Source organism: Solanum verrucosum, unplaced genomic scaffold (assembly GCF_900185275.1).
Source record: "Solanum verrucosum unplaced genomic scaffold, falcon-dt-bn FXZP01000307.1, whole genome shotgun sequence".
In the NCBI taxonomy this organism is placed as follows: Eukaryota; Viridiplantae; Streptophyta; class Magnoliopsida; order Solanales; family Solanaceae; genus Solanum; species Solanum verrucosum.
In genome coordinates, this window is record NW_026020264.1 from 378,743 (window position 1) to 403,338 (window position 24,596).

Sequence of the window (24,596 nt, forward strand, 5' to 3'; positions counted from 1 at the left end):
CAAAATCCCTCATTTTTGCACATCAGATTAGTGTATCTCGCACATCAGATTAGTGTATCATGTATAAATTGTACATCAGATTAGTGTATTATGTATAAAATGTAATGTATCTTACTTAATGATTAATGTATCCCGCGCATCAGATTAATGTATCAACGCTTATATTATTGTATCTCGCGCATCAGATTAATGTATTAGCGCTTATATTATTGTATACGTTTGAGGAATTTCTGTAATTATAAACTTTTAAGGAATATATTGTAATTTTACCTTAAAAGTATGTGATTTCTGTAATTTGCCCAAAATAATTTAATGTTTGCAATATTCTATAATTACTTTGAGAAGTGTGGCTTCTTAAATTTTGATAAGAATAGTTACATTTTCCAAAAGGTTGAGATGTAGAAACACTTGGTTGGCCAACGTAGCTCAAAGATACTCATTAGAAGGTACAACTTTATTCACTTTGAGTTGTCAATCAATTTTGTTAGGAGATTCACAAGTTAACATACATATATCTATTTATTTAATTTTCTAATACAAACACAAGGTCTACGAATAAGCTAGTGGATTCATCCGAACTCACAAACCCCCACCTAGTTCTGCATTTGGATACAAGTTACTGGACTAAACCAGCACAATAGTATATGTACTCTTTTTGGTGAATGGTACAAATATTCTTTCTTAAATATTGCTGAAAATGTTTTGGCCAACTATAGGCCCAACTTTCCATAACTTAAGAGCATACCAACATACAAGTCCAAGTATAGGCCTAATTATTGTTCAGAAATTAGTATAACTTAGGAAAATGATACAACTTCTAACTAATACATTATTAGGTAAAAATACAACTTGTACCTAATACGTAACTCATGATTAATTGGTTAGTATATATATCAGGCAATGGAAGCGCAAAAAAAATAGGTAACAGAAATAATGGCAGGGGAAAAGTTACTTATGCATATGAATGCAGGAAATGGAGAATGCAGTTATGCCAGTAGCTCCACTCTTCAGGTACGTATGAATTATCTTTTATGGCTAGATTACACATAGGCGTAATTGTTGTACTAACTAAGTAATCAATTCAATTCATGTTTTTTCTGATTTCCAGAGAAAGGTAATACAAGAGGCAAAACCTGTTTTAGAAGATGCCATCAACAACATGTTCAATAATAATATTGGTGACTTTCCCAAGTCGTCATGTTTTAATATGGCAGACTTGGGTTGCTCTTCAGGACCAAACACACTTTTCACAGTATCAAATATCATAAAAATTGTACAAGTTTTATGCCACGAAAAGAGTTGCAAAATGCCAGAGTTTCAAGCTTATCTCAATGATCTTCCTGATAATGACTTCAACGCTATATTCAAATCGATTCCATCCTTCTATCGAGATCTCAAAGATGAAGCAAATTGTTTCATATCAGGCGTTCCAGGTTCCTTTTATGAACGGCTATTTCATAGCAAAAGCTTGCACTTGGTTCACTCATCTTCCAGTCTTCATTGGCTCTCTCAGGTATCAGATCAATGACTCTTTCTAGTTCTGGTCTTTTGTTTGTCATATTTTACTATATATACTGAAACAATATGTAGGCTCCTGAAAAGATTGAGAACAATAACAACATATACATAACAAGGACAAGTTCTCCTCAAGTATTTGAAGCAATTTGACAAGGATTTCTCAAGGTTTCTGCAATTACGCTCCGAGGAAATAGTAACTGGTGGACATATGGTTTTAACATTTATGGGAAGGAGCATTCCTGATCCCTATGGAAGTCACTCTGCTCATCTGGATCTTCTATCAAACTCATTCATTGATTTAATACATGAGGTCCACTTCAGCTAGCATCTTGTTTTCTTAATGTAAAGAGTTTAACTTTTGTATACTGATCGATCGATAATGCATGCAGGGACTTATTGAACAGGCAAAACTAGACTCCTTTAATTATCCTTTTTATGCACCATACAAGGACGAAGTTGAAAAAATTGTTCAAATGGAAGGTTCATTTGATGTTGATACCATAAAGATTTTCAAAGTGAACTGGAATGAAATGGACAACGATGATGATATTTGTTTCGATGCGTATAGCAGTGGTAAACATATAGCAAGAACCATGAGAGCTGTTTCAGAACAAATGCTTGTTAGCCATTTCCAATTCGAAGATTCCATTGTTGATTATTTGTTTGAGAGATATGCCTACCATTTGACTTGTCATTTGTTGGTTCAAAAAGGCGACTTCTTCAACATTGTCATATCTTTAACAAACAAGAAATGACAACAAGATGTTGCACTTGCCAATACTAGAGTAGTAAGCTGTTAAAGATATTTATGTTTAATTTATGTTAATGTCGATTCCAATGTCTTTGAGGGAGTGATAGTTATTGTTACTCCATTAAATAATTTCAGGAGATTGTACTACAATACTCCATCTTCTCTCCCTAATTACTTGTCTACTTTCGAATTGATACTCCTATTAATAAAACAATAATTAATATAGTAAATTTACCATTTTACCCTTATTAATTATGAATTGGATTAACTAAAAACTTAAGATTTTCAAAAAGTTCTACATTTTTCAAAGTAATTAATTAAGCGTATAATAGGTAAAAAATGTTTGTCTTTTCTTGATTTGTCAAAATGGACAAGTAATTAGGGACAACTAAAAAAGAAATAGTGGACAAGTAATTAGGGACAAATGAAGTATCTTTTGAAGGAGTGAGAATTTATTGGTATTGAATAAATTTGAGGAGTTATTATATTCTATCCGTTTCTTTTTAACATTAACGACGCTAATTAATCACAACACTTATAAGCTAAAAGTCATAAGTTGATCACTCCTCACTAATGGTTTTGTTAATTAACCTCAACACTTAAAAAGCTAAAAGTCATAAATTATAACACGCGACAAAAGTAAATAATTACCTACAAAATTTTACTACAGAAAAAATCTATAGCTATATCATTTAACTATTGCCACAATTCTTTATAATTTAAAGCAAAATATTGTATTTAGCTACAATATTTTGTTTCAAATAATTTATTGTGGCTAAAAGATTAATGTTGCCACAACAATATTTATCACGTAGCAATAACATATATCAACTATAAATTTCTATCGTAGCGATAAAGTTGTTGCTATTTACTTGTTCACTTTTCCTTTTTTTTAGTTGTTTCTAATTATTTATCCAGTTTGAAAAATCAAGAAAAACATTTTTTTAACCTATTATATCCTCAATTAATTACTTTGAAAAAGGTAGAACCTTTTGAAAATCTTAAGTTTTTAATTCATCCACTTCATAATTAATAGGGGTAAAATGATAAATTTACTATGTCAATAATTGTTTTCTTAATGGGTATACCAATTCAAAAATAGACAAGTAATTAGGGACACAAAAAATAGTTAGGTCCACATGGATATAAATTAAAGATATCCTGCGAATCTAGTTGATAATTCGGCAATAATGATTTTTTAAGCTATAACTGACAGATTAGGTGACTTTATTAATGTAAAACAAAGCAACATATCATTTTTTAAAAAACTTGAGTGATCATTTGAAAGTTTTAATCGGATAAAAAGTGTGATAGAGCTATTTACCGACCATTATAATTTACAAAATAATTATGTAACATTCATGAATCAGAAAATTATGTAACCTTTCTATATATTTATAATTGTAGGAGATAGATAATTTAAGTGTAAATAAACTTTTGGGTGTCAAGATCGAGAGTGGGATGTCAGGTTTTGGATCGAATTTCGAGTCCGTCGTTGAGGTCGTGTCTAGATTCAAGTGTTAAGAGTCTGGATCGAGATTGGATTCCAATTCAAATATTGGTCTTAAAAATACCATTTCTAACTTAGTTATGAACGGGGAAATACCGCTATAAATAAAACCTGACAATTAATATGATAGGCAATACACAAGAATAATAATTAAAAAAAAAAAAAAGTAACAACGAAATATGGTAGCAAATATCAAAGACACTGCATGAATAATGCTATACTGCAACATACATAGTGCTTCAGACTATTATCAAGCCTAATCTTATGCTGAAAAAAGCAAAATACTCAACTATCTACTAATTTTTTGCTCCAATTCATGACCTCCGTACCTTTTTATAAGGTCATGTCATCAATAAGCTGCAACATACTCACTATATATTGAAAAACTTGAAAAGTTAGTGTAATTATAAAATAAGAGCATAAAATTTTCCGATACCATCTGTTACCACACTACTAAAATTGGTTTCTAATAACACTTTTGTACCTCATTAAACAAATATTTATAATTACAAATAATTTTACCTAACTTTTTTTTTGTATGATAATGTATAGGGTATAAGGTGTAAAACATGTTCATAGAGACTAGTTATATTAAAAACATGAAGGTCCTTAGAAATGTTGTTTGCATTTTTTGTTCTTCATTAAAAGACTTTGATTTACACAAAATCGTTTCTTCACAATTTTCCTGCAATTATTATGTCATTAGTTTAATAATAGTAATAAGTATTGACTATAATAAACATAATCAAAATTAAATGGATAAAATTTATCAGGATTAAATTACTAATTCCCTCAAATTATTATTTAATTATCTAACGACTTTTAAACCTATAATAAACTTAGAGTGACCATTTGAGACATTTACTCAATTAAGCAAAGGGTGGTTAAGCTATTAGGTAATTACCAACCATTATAATTTACAAAATAATGATATTCACTTTAAGATAAATCCTACATCATAATTGAAGAAAAAAGTGAAGAGCTTTACCCACCCATCAAGGTGTTACCACCCTCCTCATAGGGACTCAACGTCCTCGCTAAACTTTGCTTTCATTATTGACCCATCCTATAAAATTTTGGGTAGATTAAACAAATTATTTATATTTCGGATCATATGGCATCTCTAGGTCCTTGGTATGATACTTTTCCTATCAGAACAACTTCCAAGTAATATGTTAGTAATATTTTTCTTCTATTGATAATTTGTTAATACTATTTTGTAAGTTCGCTTAGTAATTGATAAAAATTACTTTGCAAAATGATACTACTAATAATATCAAATGACTAACTAACCTGTGTATTATTATGTTACATATATAATATATACCATATGATGTATGCGTAAAAAGTCAATTAAGGGCAATAATTTTGGATCATTGTCTATAGTAATATATACCAGGCAATAGTAGCTTACCTAATGCTATCAACCTATTGAAACAAGTTTAATTATCCAATTACTATGACGATTCATGTTAGAATATTTCTAGAAAAAACATTACTACTAGCAAACAATTCCCAATTCGATAAATAGATTGATTTGATTTTCTTTTGAGTAAAAATCAAATCAAACTGCGTCACAAAGTTATTTTTTAATAATTGATAAAAAATCACTTTTCAAAAAGATGCTTATTCTAATAACATTAAATGACTAACATACATGTGTATGATCATGTTACCGCAGAAAGCCAAAAGAGCATTAATTTTTTTTATCATTCGTCTATAATATTTATTTATATATCAGGTAAAAGTCAATAATATTTATAGTCTAGCTTATCTAATGCTATCAATCTATTGAAACACGTTTAATTATACAATTACATTACTATGATTCATGCTACCATTTCCTTAGTAACCTTTATATTTGCAAGCAACTCTCAATTCGATAAATAGGGTCTTAATTGCTTAAGTTGATATTTAATGGACAAAATACACTGTTCACATTTAAAATCCACAATTTTTTCTTGCAATTTTAAAAGGGAAAATTAAGCGGTTAAACAAACATATACTAGTTAATTAGTTAACATAGCTATAGTTTGCATTAATTATATTTCGGAACTTACTTTTAGCTATAATTACACTCCTATCTCTCGCCTCTCTCATCTCTCTCTCGAATCTCGCCCCCCTCTCTCCTCTTTTTCAGTCATCTCTCCCTCACCTCTCTCCTCTCCCTACTCAGTCCCTCTCTCGATTCTCTTCTGTCAATCTCTCTCTCACTTTATACAAACACAAATGAATTGTAATTAACAAACTATAGCTATGGAGCATAATTAAACTATTTTTGAGTGACTATATGTGAAAATTAATAACTAGTAGCTTAATTATGCATTAATTATCCATTTTCTATGGGATCGACCCCAATTCTTAGTTGGATTTAAATATTGCAAACGATCATCTACTCATCATTTTATGAGGTTTATTTGACCGCTATTTTGTGCCTTTAAAATTGTTAAATACCTTAGTTGATTTAATTTTTTGTTGGGTAATAACCAAATCAAACCACACCACAAACATGAGATTAATTAGCATGGGGACACTCCCAAAACTTAATTTGAACAATAGCCACTTAATTTCTTTTTAATTTAATTTTTAGGGTTAGGGTTAGAAAAAGTGAAAAAGTGGAGTTGAGTCGTGGGGTCATGGGCCTTTTCATTATTTTAAGAACTTGGGGATAACAATACAAGTATATAAAATATCATTTTTCATCCCAATACAAGTATAGATTTGATTTTTAAAGTGGGTTTAAGACAATTGAATTTTGAAATGGTTGATTTTTTGTGGTTGACTATTAAGACGGTTGGATTTTGAGATAATTAGTTTTTGGTGATTGAATATTAAGACAGTTGGTTTTTGAAGTGCCTTTTAAGACAATTGGTTGTTGAAGTAGTTGGTTTTTGAAGTGATATTTAAGACAATTGGATTATGTAAATGTTATTTTTGTTTTGATGGATATTGTTGTCAGTTATCGACTTTAAATTGTATATATAATGCATTGTCTTATCATACAAGAAAGACTTCATTTTATTAATAGATTGTACTACTACATGAGTAAAAGATATAAGATTGTACTATTGTATCACTGTTACACATTTCCAAAAAGTAACCACTAACAACAAACCATACAATATTATTTTTAGGCATTTCTCTTTTTCTTCAGCCAATATCAGCCTTTGTTTTAGTTGATCCTTATCTCTTTCGGTGTCTTTTAGCAATCCTTTAAAGTGATCCCTCTGCTCTTCGTCTTCTTTGAATAAAGTCAATAGCAAATCCCTATTTTCTTCGGAGTTTCGAAGCCTTTCTAAAATTTAAAATTTAGTAACGCCTTGAAAATTTGATGTCTCGAGTCGCGGATGCAATTTTGATGGGCTGCTCGTTGATGAATCATTTTCAATCCACTTTAAAAAAAGAGCATGCACCAATTGCATAGTTAAATAATTATCGACCTGGGTTCATATCAGTGTGTGACGTCCTCAACATAGTTGAATTACTACAACGACAAACGTAAGACTTTTTTGCATTGGATGTTTGAGATGCTTGAGACATAATTAAAATGGATGTTTAAGTATTTTAAAATAGAATAAGATGGAGGAGTTCATGAATCCTTCTTTTTATACACTAAAAAAAACAAATGTTACTGTTGAAAAAGTAGGAATTTGTACTTTGTTACCATTGTAAAATTTGGATAATTGACTATTGTCACTGTTGGTTAAAATATATAGATAATTAAGACAATTGATACTTTTTCATGTGCGTGATTTATATTGTACCAACGACATCTACACTTTAACACTAATAAGGTATATACAGATTGATATGATGATCCAAAAATGGTCTATACTTTACCTACTAGAATTGATGCTTATATATATACCGTAGCTAGTATAATTTAAAAGGGAGAATGATTAACTAATAATAAACTATATTAATGAAATTTATTCAATTAAATAAGTTTAAACAAGTCATGTAAGTGTCCACATATGTTGGGGAGGAGATAAATGATGTATGAGAAAGAGTTGTAGTTATACAATCAATATCTTCAAACTAATGTGTGAGAAAGCTCAAGTATGAATGAGGAATAGTTGTGGTTATACAATCAACATCTTCCCATACATTATTGATCACCACCCTCAATTTTTATGGACCGTTACATGATGTTTGGGAAGAGTTGTGGTTGAACAAGTGAAATTCTATCAACATACTTGTGTTTTCTCACATATTACATTGAAGATGTTGATTGTATAACTACAACTCTTTCTCATACATCATTTATCTCCACCCCTAATGTATGTGGACCCTTACATGACTTGTTTAAGCTTATTTAATTGAATAAATTTTAATAATATAGTTTATTATTAGTTAATCATTCTCCCTTTTATATTATACTAGCTACGATCTATATATAAGCGTCATATTCTAGTAGGTGCAGTATAGATCATTTTTGGATCATGATATCAACTCGTATATACTTTATTAGTGTTGAAGTGTAGATGTCGTTGGTACAATATAAACCAAGCACATGAAAAAGTATCGACTGTCTTAATTATCTATCTATTTTGATCAACAATGATAATAGTCAATTATCCAAATTTTACAACGGTAACAAAGTACAAATTGCTACTTTTTCGATGTTAACGTCTGATTTTTTGACAATTCTTTAATGTGTCGTTTGGTAAAGTGTATATCTAAGTAAGGTGAGATTGGTTGTATGTTTGATTAGTTATACATAGGTTATTTATTATGCATTGTTTAATTTTGAGCATTAAAAATAGCATGCATGAGGAAAAATTCACAGTTTTAGTGGGGAAAAAATGTAAAAATAAATATTTTGAAAATTACATTCTAATGCATACATTAAAATTATTGCATTACAAATACCATAAATTTCCATATATTAATTATACACACTTTAATACACAACGAGTGGACTCAATAATAAACATTTAATAGACAGTGTACAAAATGTATGTCATCTTTTGATTGATCTATATTAGATCATGAGTAAATTCGATAATAATTGATATTAAACTGTCCAAAATGTTGGGGTCCAAAATAAACAGCAGCTTAACATCCAGTAGATTAATTACAAAAATAAAGTTAGTGTCACACCCCAAATCCGGATGTGATGGCACGTGCCCATTTCCCACCGGACACGTCAGCCTAACCCAACCACAACGATAGAGAAGTAGAAATACGAGAATAAAAGATAATAAATAAGCGGAAGACTTTAATTAAGACTCAACACTACCCAAAATTTGGTTGTCACATGTACAAACCTCTAAATACATAATTCAAATAAAAATATACAAGTCTCAGAGTATAGTTCTCGAATAGAACAAAATTGAAAGTAAAGATAACTCAAGGGCACGTCTGGAATGAACCGCTACATCTCGAGTATGTCCCGAAGCGCAATCTGCTAAAGAAAATACTAAGTCGAATTTGTGAGAGCTGTCAACCTACACAATTGTGTAGAAGCAAGGGTGAGTACCGAAAACCACAGGTACTCGCAAGTAACTCTAAACTAAGAAAAACTAGTAGCTACAAACAACTCATTTCAAACCCAACTGAACCACCGAAACTTCAATCCAGCAGCAAACCAACCAACCTATACTAAACAGATCATATTCAACAGCCAGAACCAACACTATATTCTCATCAACCTCAGATCAACAAATAAGAGCAAGTAGATCATATTCCACATAAGAAGGGTAAACCGATACAATCCATACATCACAGACAAAGATAAGGCAAATGCGATGCAAAAGACAATAATGATGTCATGTAGTCGTGATGCATGTCTGTCCTATGATACATATCTGTTGACGTAATCAGTCCGCGCTGAATACTCAAATCAGAACCCATGGGGGCCACACATGGACCATGTATCACCGCCGGAACCGGATCCCATCGACATCCAAATCGCTAGCCGGAGCTAGTCCATCTCATATATCTCTAGCCGGAGCTAGTCTCAACTGTGTCTCATATCCATCCATCCTCATATCAATGTCTCAGAACTCATGCAACAGATAGTTCACACATGGGATGAATAATGAATATACACATGTCATCAATCACAATCATATCACTATCACATCATAGTATTACACATCATCTGTCTCAATCACAACCATATCACGACCACATCATAGTATTACACATCACCTGTCTCAATCACAACGATATCACGACTACATCATAGTATTACACATCACCTGTCTCAATCACAACCATATCACGACCACATCATAGTATTACACATCACCTGTCTCAATCACAACCATATCACAACCACATCATAGCATTACACTCACCTGTCTCAATCACAATGTCTGTATCAATCATAGCCTACTCATGCTCTTCTATCCCCTCAATATCAGTTATCACATGACTTATTCAACAAATTCAAGTCACATATAACACATTTAACTCGTTTTATTCCCCATCTTTCATTACAACAATTTCAATCAACAAATAAAACTCATCCTCAATCCCCATTACTCCACAACACAATTAGGAAAGTAGTCATGCGTAGTCTAAGAGTTTTACAAAGTTTGGAAGCCACTTGCCTTAAAACGAACTCCAAAAGTTACTTGACTTGAGCCTTTCCTTTCCGAGTATAATCCGGATCACGATAATCTATTCAAACAATTAATCACAATCACAATTTGAGTCCAATGACACCAAAATCAAGAAATTTAGGAAAAAGGGCAAAACGGTCCAAAAGTCTCATACCGGAAAACGATACCCAAATCTGGAATTTTTTTATGTAAAATGATCCTTAAAGTATTTGGAACCTAATGGTGAAAACCAATTTGAAAACGGAGTTGAAATCAATTCACAAACTCAATTTGAAGGAAAATCCACGCTCTTGAAGAAGCCTAAAATATTCGGATCCGAAACCCCGACTCGAAAATGAAATATCTCTTGAAAAAAAACATCTTACCCATGCTTAGATAAGTTCAAATATGAAATTTCATCAAAAACGGAGTTAAGATCGACCTTGAAATTCTCGATTTATCAAACTTTAACTTTACCGGGAAAGTCCAAATTGTACGCGGTTAATATGATGAAAATAATCGATGAATCAATAATTTTACGTTAAAATCAGTTTACCCATAACATAAGGATCGTAAATATACCTTTTTCATCAAAAAGGGAGTCTAAATCGATAAAACCCCAATTTTTCCAAAGAGATTTACGGATAGGGAAAAAAAAACCAGATAAACAAATTATGAGAAAAATGTCGAATTGAAGATTGAATACTAACCTTCATATTAATTCAAGAAGAAACCCGTAAGAATCACTCCATTCCGATCTCTAGAACTCCTGATATGCTCAAAATACCAAATGAACACAATCTAAGATTTTTATTACAGTACATGACTGTTATGCACCAGAAAAACAGCAGTTAATCTTTCACTAAAAAGGCCGTAATTTCCTCATACGATAGTGAAATGACCCAATTCTTTTTGTAAATGTCTTAAATAATGATACGGACCTGCTCGTTCAATCGGAGCTCAATTTCATGCTCGTTTTCCCAGTCAAATATCATTTCTACTCGGTAAACAATTATTTCTTATTTGCGATAAAAGTCCAATCTCGGGTTAGCGAAAATGCACCAAAATTTGCAGATAAGTCTTAAAATTCATGCTCAAAATTTCAGAACCTTCGGAATAATTTTTCGACCTTTAAAACTAATAATGAACCCTTTAGTTGCCACAATTTGCTGAAATAGTGTCAAAGCATCCAAGAAGCTTAAAAGCTCACCCAAAACTCATTTGGCACTTCCCGAACACAAACCAAATATGCTACTAGCTTGAAAATGACATTTCAGACTCAATGAAATCGTCGGAATTTGAATTCGAGGTCTCCTTGACCCGGTATCCGATAAGGCGTCAAGAAACTAACTTTAGACTCAAAAACTCGAAACGCACTCGGGGCCTCTAAAAATTCAACCAAGACTCATTCTAGACTTAGAATCACCCCCTGAATCCAACGGTGCCCTCGGAATTCCATTTCGAGCACCGGAACCTCGTTTGTTGACCAAAGTCAACTCTTGATCAAAATTTCACAATTTTAGCAACTTAGGACCTCAAATTTTCGTTTTAACTCCAAATTCAACTCCATAAATTCTCATAGACCCGTTTCGACATTCTAAAACTGCTGGAATCGACGGAAATCCGATTCGAGTCTCGAAACTCCAAATGACTCGTAGTAGCACTTTTAACCAAACTTCAACTCTTAAAAACTCAACTTTTCATCAATTTTCCTTCAAACCAACTTCAAATACACAACAATTAGGACTCGGGGTAATTATCAGGAGGGGTAAAACGGTCATTTTATGATAATTTCCAAAAATGACCTTTAGGGTCATTACAGTTAGTCAAATCTATCTAAGACCCTTGACACGTTTTCTTTTCTTCTTTCTAATTTTAGTATCGATAAGGGATGCAAAAATATTCACGCTTAGCAATTCTTCTAGCACACATCATTCCGATTCGATAAGGACAACATTAATACATTCAGAGTATGCAATGAGATATGTTTCAGCTTTATATAAAGGCGAAGATTATTCATAGATGCTCATACCATACTCATCGCCATGCTTCGATCTCAAAGCAGACATTGTGTGAGCGCACGATATCTTGACCAAGTCATATTGCCTACAATAACATGACTTTTCTAGTAGGTTAACAGTGGAAGTAAAACCTGCGCCGAACGCGGTGAATTGATTACCATCCTCAGTTATGTTCTCTACATACAATGAGTCACCCTTGATCATTTTTTTTCTTGTGATCCTTTCGGCAACCGGCACCATTTTATTACCCTTTGATTTAAGGACATATGCATGCCTCTCCCTAAATAATTCTCCAAATCTCTTAGCAATCGAATTAAATATGGATGTCACGGAGTACTCTCTCTCGTCTATCAACATCGCTTTGAGTGACTCGGCAATATTTGTGCATCATACTTGTTGCTTGGAAAATGTGCTCTGCTCAACTTTTCAAAATCAATTTCATGCTCAAGGACGAAGGCTGCCTTAGGGAATTTGTCCTTGAATTCTATAAAATGATCGTTGAACTCTTCCAAAGAATATGCCTTTTCCACGTTGTAGTATAGATAGAGGGAATCTCCACATTGGTGATTTACCCGAAGATTTTCACTGAGGTGTCTCATGCAATATCTGTGATGAGTATGATTGTAAACCTATGCAATACCGTTGGCAATGCTTTTGTGTCTATCGAAAATAAAACATATCTGATTCATCGACCACAATATCCTTCAACTTCTCAAAGAAGAACATCCAAGATGCATCGTTCTGTTTTTCCACAACGCAAAAGGCAATTAGATAAACATGATTCTTCGTACCTTGTGCAACAACGCTCAATAATACTCACTCGTATTTACCATATAAATGAGTGTCGACGACCGCAATTACCTTTCTCATGTGAAAAAATCCCCTAATGCAAGCACCAAAAGCTAAGAAGTAATACATCAATCTATGAGTATCCCCGCTTACCATGATACAATAGCTAGAACCAACATTAAGAGTGTTGATCATATATTAAAAGGCCGGTAAGCATGAATATCCGTGTTCTGCTATCCCTCGAACAATTTTCTTGGCAGTCACACCTCCCTTCAAACATTTCCAATAGCTTGAACTACAATGAAAATTATTAAAAACAGTCCTCTGAATCTCTTTAACATTTGGACCCTTGCCACCACGATAAAGATTCACATAAAGTGACGCAATGACTTTGGTCAAAAGTTTTCTATAGTTGTTGATGGCATGTTCAACATCGCAACTGTGATCACCAATATACGTGTAGATACAAAATCTATTTGTACACTCATATTTCTTTACCCGCAACATCCACGCACAATTACGAGATACACATTTCACCTTTAAGTATTTAGTACAACTCTTCATTCTAGCAAAATCAAAAGATTTTCTCGCCGCTGCTTCGGCTAATAACAATTGTAGCTCACGCTTGGTACTGAATGTTTGATAGATGTAAAAATTAGTTCCATCAGAGAAAGAATGGTTGGGTTGTGATCTCAATTCCATCTCTCCCTGCACTTCTTCAAAATGTTCGAAATCTTCTGTATCTACTTAGTGATCTTCAACATCCACTGAATGATCATGTATATTCATTGAATCATCACCCAAGTTGTCATTAGATTGATCACAAAAGCTCTCATTTAGTTGATCACCCAAGTTCTCATTTGATCGATCACAAAAGCTCCCTTTTGGTTGATCAACCAAGTTCTCATTTTCAACCGAGTCGTTGTCGTTAAAAGAATTTGTTGGTTCAATCGGAGACCTCGCAATGACATTTAACCTCAATATAGGCTTAGTGCCATCAGCATCAATATTCATCATGTACAAGCTCACAAGCCTATCATTCTTTATGAATGTAGGATGTATTTTTCCCCTCCTATTCATTTGATAACTTATCACCAAGTTGTCTCGCAAGCTAGCTCACCGACCTCAATTATGCTTGCAATCATATTAGACATATTAACCATTGTGACGCAATGCAATGGGCACTGTAGTCTTACTAAAAGATTTTCAATACCAACTTTTGGGAGTCTCCTCCCATACTCCCATATAATCACCATCAACAACAACAAATTCAGCTACTACCATATATAAACTACACTGATAGATACTAGATTACGATATCAGTAATTAGTGGTTGATGACTGGTATGGAATCCATACAAAACACGAATGAACAAGATTGTGTTCAGATCAAGCTCGAAATGGAGAACATGTATCTATAGTCCTTCTATAAACTACTAAAGTTTATCTAAAAACAAGTTATGAAGTGATTTTGGAAGATTTTTGCAAGCTTCTAAAATGACAGGAATTTTTTTTCTTTGAAGCTATTTGAAAGAAAATGGTGTAAAAATGGAAGCAATGACTAGAATGATGATAATTTCACCTGTGAAAGCTATAATATCGCCGGAAAAGTCGCTGGAATCGACTAAATTAGCTACAAAAATGAGAGCATTTTGGTTTCTTCTTGGAGAGCCTTTCTCCAGTGGAATTGTTTTTAATAAATAAAAAAATAATTCCACATTTATTGGATGAGTGGGGTCCAAAGTGCAGTATTCAAAAACTTGAGAGCAAGGTGTTGTATGTTTTGGAAGAATATTGAGTGATGTCATATATAGTGTCTAAAGTTCAATTTTTTGAAGACTTGCATCTAGATGCTCAATTAAGTTTGGATAGTGGCTATTTTGCCAACTCTCCCCACAAACATCCCTAGTTACTTCTTAGTAATTGATAAAAGTTCACTTTGCAAAATAATGTTACTCCCTTCGTCTCATTTTATGTGGCACTTTTTGGATTTTGAGATATGAACAAGTCTATCTTTTACCGTAAATTTTTCATAGATCTTTTAATGATTTTGAATTATCAATTATTGTGACTTATAATACTTTTTAAGTAGTTTACAAATATATAAATTTCATTTCAAAATTTTTGAAGGTTCCATTCCCAAATTCCTGGTCAAACTTAAACTGTTTGACTCTCGAAAAACGAAAAATGACACATAAATTGGGACAGAAGAAGTAATAATAATATCAAATGACTAATTAACATGTGTAGTATTATGTTACATATACCATATGATGTATAACGTAGAAAGTAAAAAAGAGCATTAATTTTGGATCATTCGTCTATAGTATTTATATGTGAGGCAATGTGATTACAAAAGATAGGTAGAGGGTGTGGCAGAAACAATGGCAAGTGGCAAACTTGTGAATATGAATGCAGGAAATGGAGAATGCAGTTATGCTAGCAATTCCACTCTTCAGGTATGAATTCTCTCTTCTACTAATCAAACTCTGCTTGTTTGAGCTCTCTTACACAGCTTGGAATTGAGGCGTAATAGTAATACGAACTACGTAATCAATACTCACTTCATGTTTCCTAATTTCCAGAGAAAGGTAATACAAGAGGCAAAACCTGTTTTAGAAGATGCCATCAACAACATGTTCAATAATAATATTGGTGACTTTCCCAAGTCGTCATGTTTTAATATGGCAGACTTGGGTTGCTCTTCAGGACCAAACACACTTTTCATAGTATCAAATATCATAAAAATTGTACAAGTTTTATGCGACGAAAAGAGTTGCAAAATGCCAGAGTTTCAAGCTTATCTCAATGATCTCCCTGATAATGACTTCAACGCTATATTCAAATCGATTCCATCCTTCTATCGCGATCTCAAAGATGAAGCAAATTGTTTCATATCAGGCGTTCCAGGTTCCTTTTATGAACGGCTATTTCCTAGCAAAAGCTTGCACTTGGTTCACTCTTCTTATAGTATTCATTGGCTCTCTCAGGTATCAATGAATGATCATACCAACTCTCTTTTTAGTTAATCATATATTACAAAGGGAAATGATCTTTTCGTGCAAAGAATAAACTCTTTAATTGCTGTATGCAAGCCATATGTACGTAGTTCTGGTCTTTTGTCATATTTTACTATATATACTGAAACAATATGTAGGCTCCTGAAAAGATTGAGAACAATAACAACATATACATAGCAAGGACAAGTCCTCCTCATGTAATTGAAGCATATATGAAGCAATTTGACAAGGATTTCTCAAGGTTTCTGCAATTACGCTCCGATGAGATAGTAAGTGGTGGACGCATGGTTTTAACATTTATGGGAAGGAGCATTCCTGATCCCTATGGAAGTCACTGTGCCTTTCTGGAACTTCTATCAAAGTCACTCGTGGATTTAATACATGAGGTCCACTTCTGCTAACATCTGCTTTAATTTCTTCCAGTAATTTGTTAGAGGCTTTCACATTAGTATACTGACTGTGCAAAATGAAAATTGAGTCATTTAGAAGGTTACTATATATATATGTAACAAACTACAATAGTCATGATTTTTTTGTCACACTAGCAATTTTTGTAAAAACTCTAACAAACTATAATAGTCATGATTTTTGGTCACAGTAACATATTTTGTAAAAACTCTAGCAAACTATATTTGTCATGAATTGGTAACCTAGAAAATAGAAGGGAACAACACAGTGCACTAAGTTCCCACTATGCGCGCGCTTGGTTCAGCGACTTCAATTGCACTAATAGTATATAATCTATGTTCATGTTTTCTTGATATGGCCTGCATGGACTTATTGAACAGGCAAAACTAGACTCCTTTAATTTCCCTCTATATGCACCATACAAGGATGAAGTTGAAAAAATTGTTCAAATGGAAGGTTCATTTGATGTTGATACCATAAAGTTTTTAAAAGTGAACTGGGATGAGAGGGACAACGATGATGATGATATTTGTTTCGATGCGTATAGCAGTGGTAAACATATAGCAAGAACCGTGAGAGCTGCTTTTGAACAAATGCTTGTTAGCCATTTTGAACTAGGAGATTGCGTTGTTGATTATTTGTTTGAGAGATATGCCTACCATGTGGCTTGTCATTTGTTGATTCAAAAAGATAAGTTCTTCAACATTGTCCTATCTCTAAGAAACAAATGACAAAGAGTGAATGAGACAACAAGATGGTGCACACTAGAATAGTAGTAAGCTGTTAAAGATATCTATGTTTATTTATTTATTTTCCATACTTATTATGCAACATCTGTTTACTTTACTTGTTCATTAGTACTAATATATAAATCAAAGAACTTTGTAATTCATGTTTTCTCCAATGTTGATGAATGAATCAGAAAATTATGTAACCTTTCTATATATTTATAGTCGTAGGAGATAGATAATTCAAGTGTAAATGAACTTTCGGGTGTCAGGTTTCGGATCGAATGTCGGGATCAAATCTTGAGTCAGTCGTCGAGGTCGTATTCATGTTCGAGTGTTATTTACTTTGGGCTCAAATATGCTAAAAATCGGGTTGAATCATGACCTGCTTAATCTCAATAATTTTAACATATTGTTATTTACCTTTTATAACCACAATTGAATTTCAACTCAAGAAAATAATTATTTTTTTAAAAAAAGTTACAATAAATAGATAAATCCTAGAAGATATAAAATAGATAATAATCCACACCTTCAATATGAGAACATACATTATTACATTATATCAATGCAAATAAAGAGTCTACGAGTTGATCATTGGAGATTAAATTGGGCACAATTGAAGATTCTTTTAAAATGGGTTACATATTGAATGAGTTAAGATTGACCCAATTCAAATTATCTTGAGCCCAATCTATAAAATTATGGATAGATTGATTATTTATATTTTGGATCATATGGCATTTCTAGGTCCTTGGTATGATACTTTTCCTATCAGAACAACTTCCAAGTAATATGTTAGTAATATTTTCTTCTATTGATAATTTGTTAATGCTATTTTGTAAGTTCGCTTAGTAATTGATAAAAATTTACTTTGCAAAATGATGCTACTAATAATATCAAATGACTAATTAACCTGTGTATTATTATGTTACATATGATGTATGCGTAAAAAGTCAATTAAGGGCATTAATTTTGGATCATTTGTCTATAGTAATATATACCAGGCAGCAGTACATCTATAGTCTAGCTTACCTAATGCTATCAACCTATTGAAACAAGTTTAATTATCCAATTAATATGATTCATGCTAGCATATTTCTAGAAAAACCTTTACTACTAGCAAACAATTCCCAATTCGATAAATAGTGTTTCAATTGCTTAAGTTGATCTTTGAATTGACAAAATACAAGTTTATATTTTAAAAAAAACTAACATTTACTTTTCTTGTAATTTTAAAAAGAGCGAATAACTAGTGACTTAAATATACTATAGGGTGAATTTTATCATTCATTTGGCCAGAATTTAGCCAAAAATGTAAAAAGTCTATAATAATCTTATTTCAATTTTTGCATTTATTCCCTCAATACTTTTCCCTCCAAAACAAAATTAACATTTTTCTATTTCCAAAATTCCTTAAACTACTAAAATACAAAGTCTTTGGCTGCTAGAGCTGTCAAAATGGGCAGACCCAACCCAACACAACCCAACTGTAACGGGCTAGAGAGTTAAATGAGTTGGGATGGGCTGACCCTTTTAATTAAATGGTCTATAAAATAGCAATTCAACTCAGCCCTAGCGGGCCACGGGTTGGCCCTTCAAACAAAAAATGGACAACATTTCTCTCTTAGAAAGAGTACGAACGTTGATGTCTGATGAACACAACATCAATACATACAGAAATTCATTCACGAATTACACATACTTTTTACAAAACAAAAACATAATAGTCAAGATACAACATTCATAAGATTCATCCGAGCAAAAAACATTACACGATCACTATTTTCATAAACAAGACAATAAAGGAGAAGTGGAAAATTAGGCATAAAAACAAAAGTAAAAGAGGTCAAAGATTCATAGTTATAATGAAGTAATGAAGTTGGGTTAATAAGAAAATTTAGTGGGCTAATGGCCCTAAAATGTAAAAGATATGTAAAGAAGTTAGTCCTAATTTTATATTGATAATTTAAAAATATTTATTGACAAAATCTTAACAAATAAAACACTACTTAAAATATATATAATAAATATTTTTAAAATTCACAGCCCACGAGCTGACCTCTGAGGTTTGCGGGTTGGGCCTACGAGGTTAGCGGGCCAAATGAGGCTGGACTAAAAAACCTCGTTCCTAAAGGAGCTGAAAAATTAAACTCAACCCCATATAATTCAAGAGTTGGGTTGGACCGGCCTAACGGGTCAAGCCCATTTTGACAGCTCTATTGGTTGCCTAGGAAAATGAAAAATGGTTTTGTGTATGTATTGTTCATTTGATTTATTTTTAAAAATAAATATTTTTCAGTCAATTAAAAAAAGTTGTACGCTTTCGTTAAAAAATATTTTTGTAATTTCATTTTTATACATTAATATTTTTTTCACTAATATACCATACAAATTATGTTCTACATATACATAACCTACGCACCCACCTCTAGCCCTTCCCCGAACTCAATTATGTTTATAATGTATCAATGCATACCTTTGAAAAATCATTTTTTTATTGAAGAAGACAATTAAATTTCTTATTAATAATAACTACAAATGATTATTTTATCTACTTAAGATTATACTCAATTATTTTGTAATACAAATTTAGTAAAAATGTAGTAATTAAGGTAGATTTAAAAAATTATAATTGAATTTTTCTTTAAATATATTCAACAAAATAGATTTGTCACGCCCCGAGCCTACACCCTAGGCGGGACCGGCACCCGGAGACCATTTCTGGCCCCAAGCGAACCCTTGGCCTGGCTTTCTTAACTCAGCGGAAATCTAACCCAACAGAATAACTCAATGCAATACAATATTACAAAACAACTTAACTTATAAAATATGGCCATAAAGGCAACTCGAATCTCAAAATAAAATATTTATATATATATATATATATATATATATAGATGAGAGACTCAAAACTAACTGACTGACTGTCTGTCTATGAAGCTTCTAAAATACTAAGATGGATGTTGGGACAGATCCCGCAACATCCTAATAAAACAAAAACTCAGAACACAAAATAATTGAGTCCTCCGGAATGCAATGAGGCTCACCACTGACTCTAGAGTGCTCAGCTGGATCAACGACGTGCAGGATGCTGATCCGGGGTACCTGAATCTGCATCATCAAATGATGCAGGCCAACTGGCATCAGTACATCGAATGTACGAGTATGCGAGCTGGAAAACTAAGCAACAAAGGCTAGAAGGAAATCTAGAAGAAACTGAATAGCTTACCTGGCTCAACTCAACTCAACCTGACTGACTTCTTTCAATATAAGGCAATTTAAAACAAGTGCGATATAAAGAAAGACTGTTTAAAACATGCTATAAACTCTGTGTGTATACAAAGATACAATAAGCCTGAAATGTATATAGAAATACAATGAACTGATGTATATAAAAATACAATAATCTCTGTGTATGAAAATACAATAACTGTTGTGGGAGTTTCTCTAACCGACAACCATCACATAAGAGCTATAGTGATGATACAGCGATCGACCTCACGCTGCCAGAGCATCTTATACCCGGCCAAAGGTATAAGACCTGAACTGCCTAATGGATCCACTAGTCTAATCTGAAAATGATTCATCTAAAAAGTATGATCTTTTTCTACCCATGGTGGCTAACATGGTTCTATGGGGGCTGTGAGTTCTTTGAATGCTCCCCCAATTCGGTGCTCGATACTACTCCCAAAAATGTACTGGCTCTTATGTTTTTAAAACATATTTATTCCTGCTGATATGAGATAATTACTCAAAATCGATTCTATCCTGCTGGGTAAATAAGGTAGTTTTTTCCTGCTCTGAAGAGAGACCTTGAGGGGGAACAGCTGACCTAAGCAACTTGTGGTCTGATTGCGCCATCAGCGAAACAGCCCGAAGGCTCTTTTGGAAATCTCAGTTTCCAACCTTGTTTAAATGTAAAAACATTTCTTTAAAACTTCTTTGGGAATACATAGTTCCCTAATAACTTTGAGAAATGAACCCAACTTTAAACTCTTTACTTTACTTGAACTCTTGGCTTCACATGAAACTCTTAACTTAACATGAAACTCTTAACTTTTGACTTGACTTGAAACTCGAGTCTTAAAAATGAAGCTAAAACATTCACTAAAGACTCTTGAACAGCTTTAAAAACTTGCTTTGACTTACTTCACTTCTAAGCTTAACTCTTAACATCACTTGACTTCTAACTTTACTTGACTTGGAACTAACTCTCCTTGAATTGGATTATGAACTCAAGGGTAATGATTTGTGTTTGGAAGGACCCCATGATGATTAGGAATAATTTAGGACAGCTAGACTTAAGAAAAATTTCGAAATTTAATTCTGAAAACAGAACAGATTTTGTTCACAGAGGGAACACGGCTGCAACGCAGACTTGTTTCCTGAAAGCAGCCTGACTTTTCTCCTTCATGTTGCCAATTCTAAACCCTCTTAACTTCAAAGGTTCTTTTCCCAAACACTTGGGGTCATAAACCCCTCAACATACAGTGAATTCCACTCAAAAACACAACCAAATCCTGTCCCAAATCAGCAAGAACTTCAACAACACAACCAACAACTTCAACAACCAAAATAGATCTTTTCTTGGAATTAAAAACGAGTTGGTGTGTGGGGGTATGAACCAACCAACACTAAGGATCATAAAATCCCTTAATATACAATAGATTTCAGCTCAAGAACACAACCAAATCATGTCCCACAACCAACAATAACTTCCACAACACAACTAACAACATCAACAACAACTAACAACTTCAACAACTTCAATAACAAATCCAATCTTTTCTCAAATCATAAAATGAGCTTGGTGTGTGGGGGAAAGGATCAACCCACACAAAGAACTCACATACCTTGATAGGGATCACCCCCGACGAAATTCCACGACAGAAACTTGTTGATCTCCTTTTTCTCCTCTTCTTCTCTTCTTCTTCTCTTCTTCACTCTCAAGAACCCTAACTTTCTCTCTTTTAAAATGGACTAAAAATGATCCACAAACAGCCTAACACAACAATATAACCTCAAAAGAAATGATTTGTGAAAAGACCAAAATGCCCTTAAATTTCCGGACGGATTCCCTGACAACTGCCCAACTTTCAAAGGGCATAACTCGCTCATACAAATTCGGAATCGAGCAAACTCGGTGGCGTTGGAAAGATCGTTCCATAAGCTTCACAACCATAACTGGAACTACTCCTAAATCATCCTGAGCTAGGAGTTAGGATTACTCAAAGTTGGCCAAAAACTCACTGATTTCCACACTTAGCCAAATTTTCCAGATTCTGAATTTTTTCCAAAAAAATGACTACTTCCAATTTCAAGCTTCTTCATATTCATTTTAAATTGTCGGATGTTACAAGATTAGTCTATATAATGTATGTTTTTCAAAAGAAAAAAATAATGCAATTTTGAAAGTTAAATATTTATTAAAAAAATTGATGATAAGACATTTATAACTATGCCATGAATAACAAATTAATTTTATATATTATAAGCATTCCAAACAAGAATTAACATACATAAAAATTGGTAAAATTATTTCATTAATTTTAACCATGAATAAAAAATACAGTTACTCCAATAATACTAATTAAGAGGATGTTTCAAAATAAATAAATAAAAGATCACTCAATACCTAATTATCATTATAATACTTTAAAATAAATATATTTTTGTGTAGGATACTATATTACAATATGTTTAATGTATGTAAATAAAGTATAACATAATTAGGATATACATTTTTAAAAACTTAATTTTCATTTAATATTGAATTTTCTATCCAAGGAGACAATTAAAATTCATGTTAAAAATAAATATAAGTAGATTATTCTCCAATTGAAAATTATACTAATTACTCCAAATGACTAGCATACATGTGTATGATCATGTTATCGCAGAAAGCCAAAAGAGCATTAATTTTGGATCATTCGTCTATAATATTTATTTATATATCAAGTAAAAGTCAATAATATTTATAGTCTAGCTTATCCTAATGCTATCAATCTATTGAAACACGTTTAAATATCCAAGTACATTACTATGATTCATGCTAGAATTTCCCTAGTGAATTTTATATTTGCAAGCAACTCTCAATTCGATAAATAGGGTCTTAATTGCTTAAGTTGATCTTTTAATGGACAAAATACACTATTCACATTTAAAATCCACCATTTTTTCTTGTAATTTTAAGAGGGAAAATTAAGCGGTTAAACAAACATATACTAGTTAATTAGTTAACATAACTATATTTTGCATTAATTACGATTAAAAACTTACTTCTAGCTATAATTACACTTCTCTCTCCCGCTTCTCGCCTCTCTTCCTCTCTCTCACCTCTCTCTCGAATCTCACTCGCTTCTCTCCTCTTTGTCAGTCATCTCTCATCGCCTCTCTCCTCTTATCAGTCTCTTTCTCGATTCTCTTCTGTCAATCTCTCTCTCACTTTATAAAAACACAAATGTATAATTTGTGTTTGTGTTTGTATAAAGCGAGATAGACTGGATATACAAATACAGATACATATCTCTCCGCCCTATACACTTATGATTATGCACATACAAATCTTCCCCTGCCAGTTCCCTTTTGTCTTTCTCTCTCTCGCTTTATACAAACACAAAATATACAAATACAATATATAATTTCTGTTTGTATAAAGCGAGAGAGAGGTTGGATATACAAATACAAATGTTTTAACTCAATTCAATTGTATACGAATTCAAATTGTATGCAAATAAATACAATCATTGATACATATACATAGTAGTTACATCACTACAAGAAAAGAGTGAATTACATGGGGATTTTCCTTGGGATTAGTATGAAAATCCGTAGGAAACTCATTTTCCTGCAAATTTTCATACTAATCCCCAGGAAAATTCTCATGTAATTCACACTTTTCTTGTAGTGCATATATACAATTATCTAACCGATATACATATACAATTCACTTCACTCCACTTTCTGCCCTCTCTCCTCCCTCTCCCAATCTAGCTTGCCACTCTCCTCCATATAACATGTAGATGTAAATTGTAATTAACAAACTATATCTATGGAGCATAATTAAGCTATTTTTGAGTGGCTATATGGGAAAATTAATAACTAGTAACTTAAATACGTATTAATTGACCATTTCTTGTGAAATCGACCCCAATTCTTAGTTGGGTTAAAATATTGCAAACGATCGTCTACTCTTCATTTTATGTGGTTTACTTGACCGCTATTTTGTGCCTTTAAAATTTTTAAATGCCTTAGTTGATTTGATTTATTTTTTTTGGGTAACAATCAAATCAAACCAC

At 32.6% G+C, this 24,596-nt stretch overlaps 2 protein-coding genes and 1 pseudogene across 2 annotated transcripts in view; all 3 read left to right on the forward strand.

Moving 5' to 3' along the window:
• Window positions 1–933: 933 nt before the first annotated feature.
• LOC125833546 (probable jasmonic acid carboxyl methyltransferase 2) lies at window positions 934–2,273 on the forward strand (annotated as a pseudogene).
• Window positions 2,274–15,523: 13,250 nt separating this feature from the next.
• LOC125833607 (benzoate carboxyl methyltransferase-like) lies at window positions 15,524–17,298 on the forward strand. The gene is made up of 4 exons (XM_049512766.1): window positions 15,524–15,598; window positions 15,725–16,129; window positions 16,297–16,545; window positions 16,933–17,298. Exons 1-4 carry the CDS (start codon window positions 15,524–15,526, stop codon window positions 17,296–17,298), a joined length of 1,095 nt encoding a protein of 364 aa, XP_049368723.1.
• A 1,713-nt stretch (window positions 17,299–19,011) lies between these two features.
• Window positions 19,012–24,596, forward strand: part of LOC125833615 (uncharacterized) — a 182,522-nt gene continuing 176,937 nt past the window's right edge. Inside the window, exon 1 of the mRNA XM_049512779.1 lies at window positions 19,012–19,021. The gene's annotated coding sequence lies outside the window, so the exon portion shown is untranslated. The remainder of the gene's footprint in view (window positions 19,022–24,596) is intronic.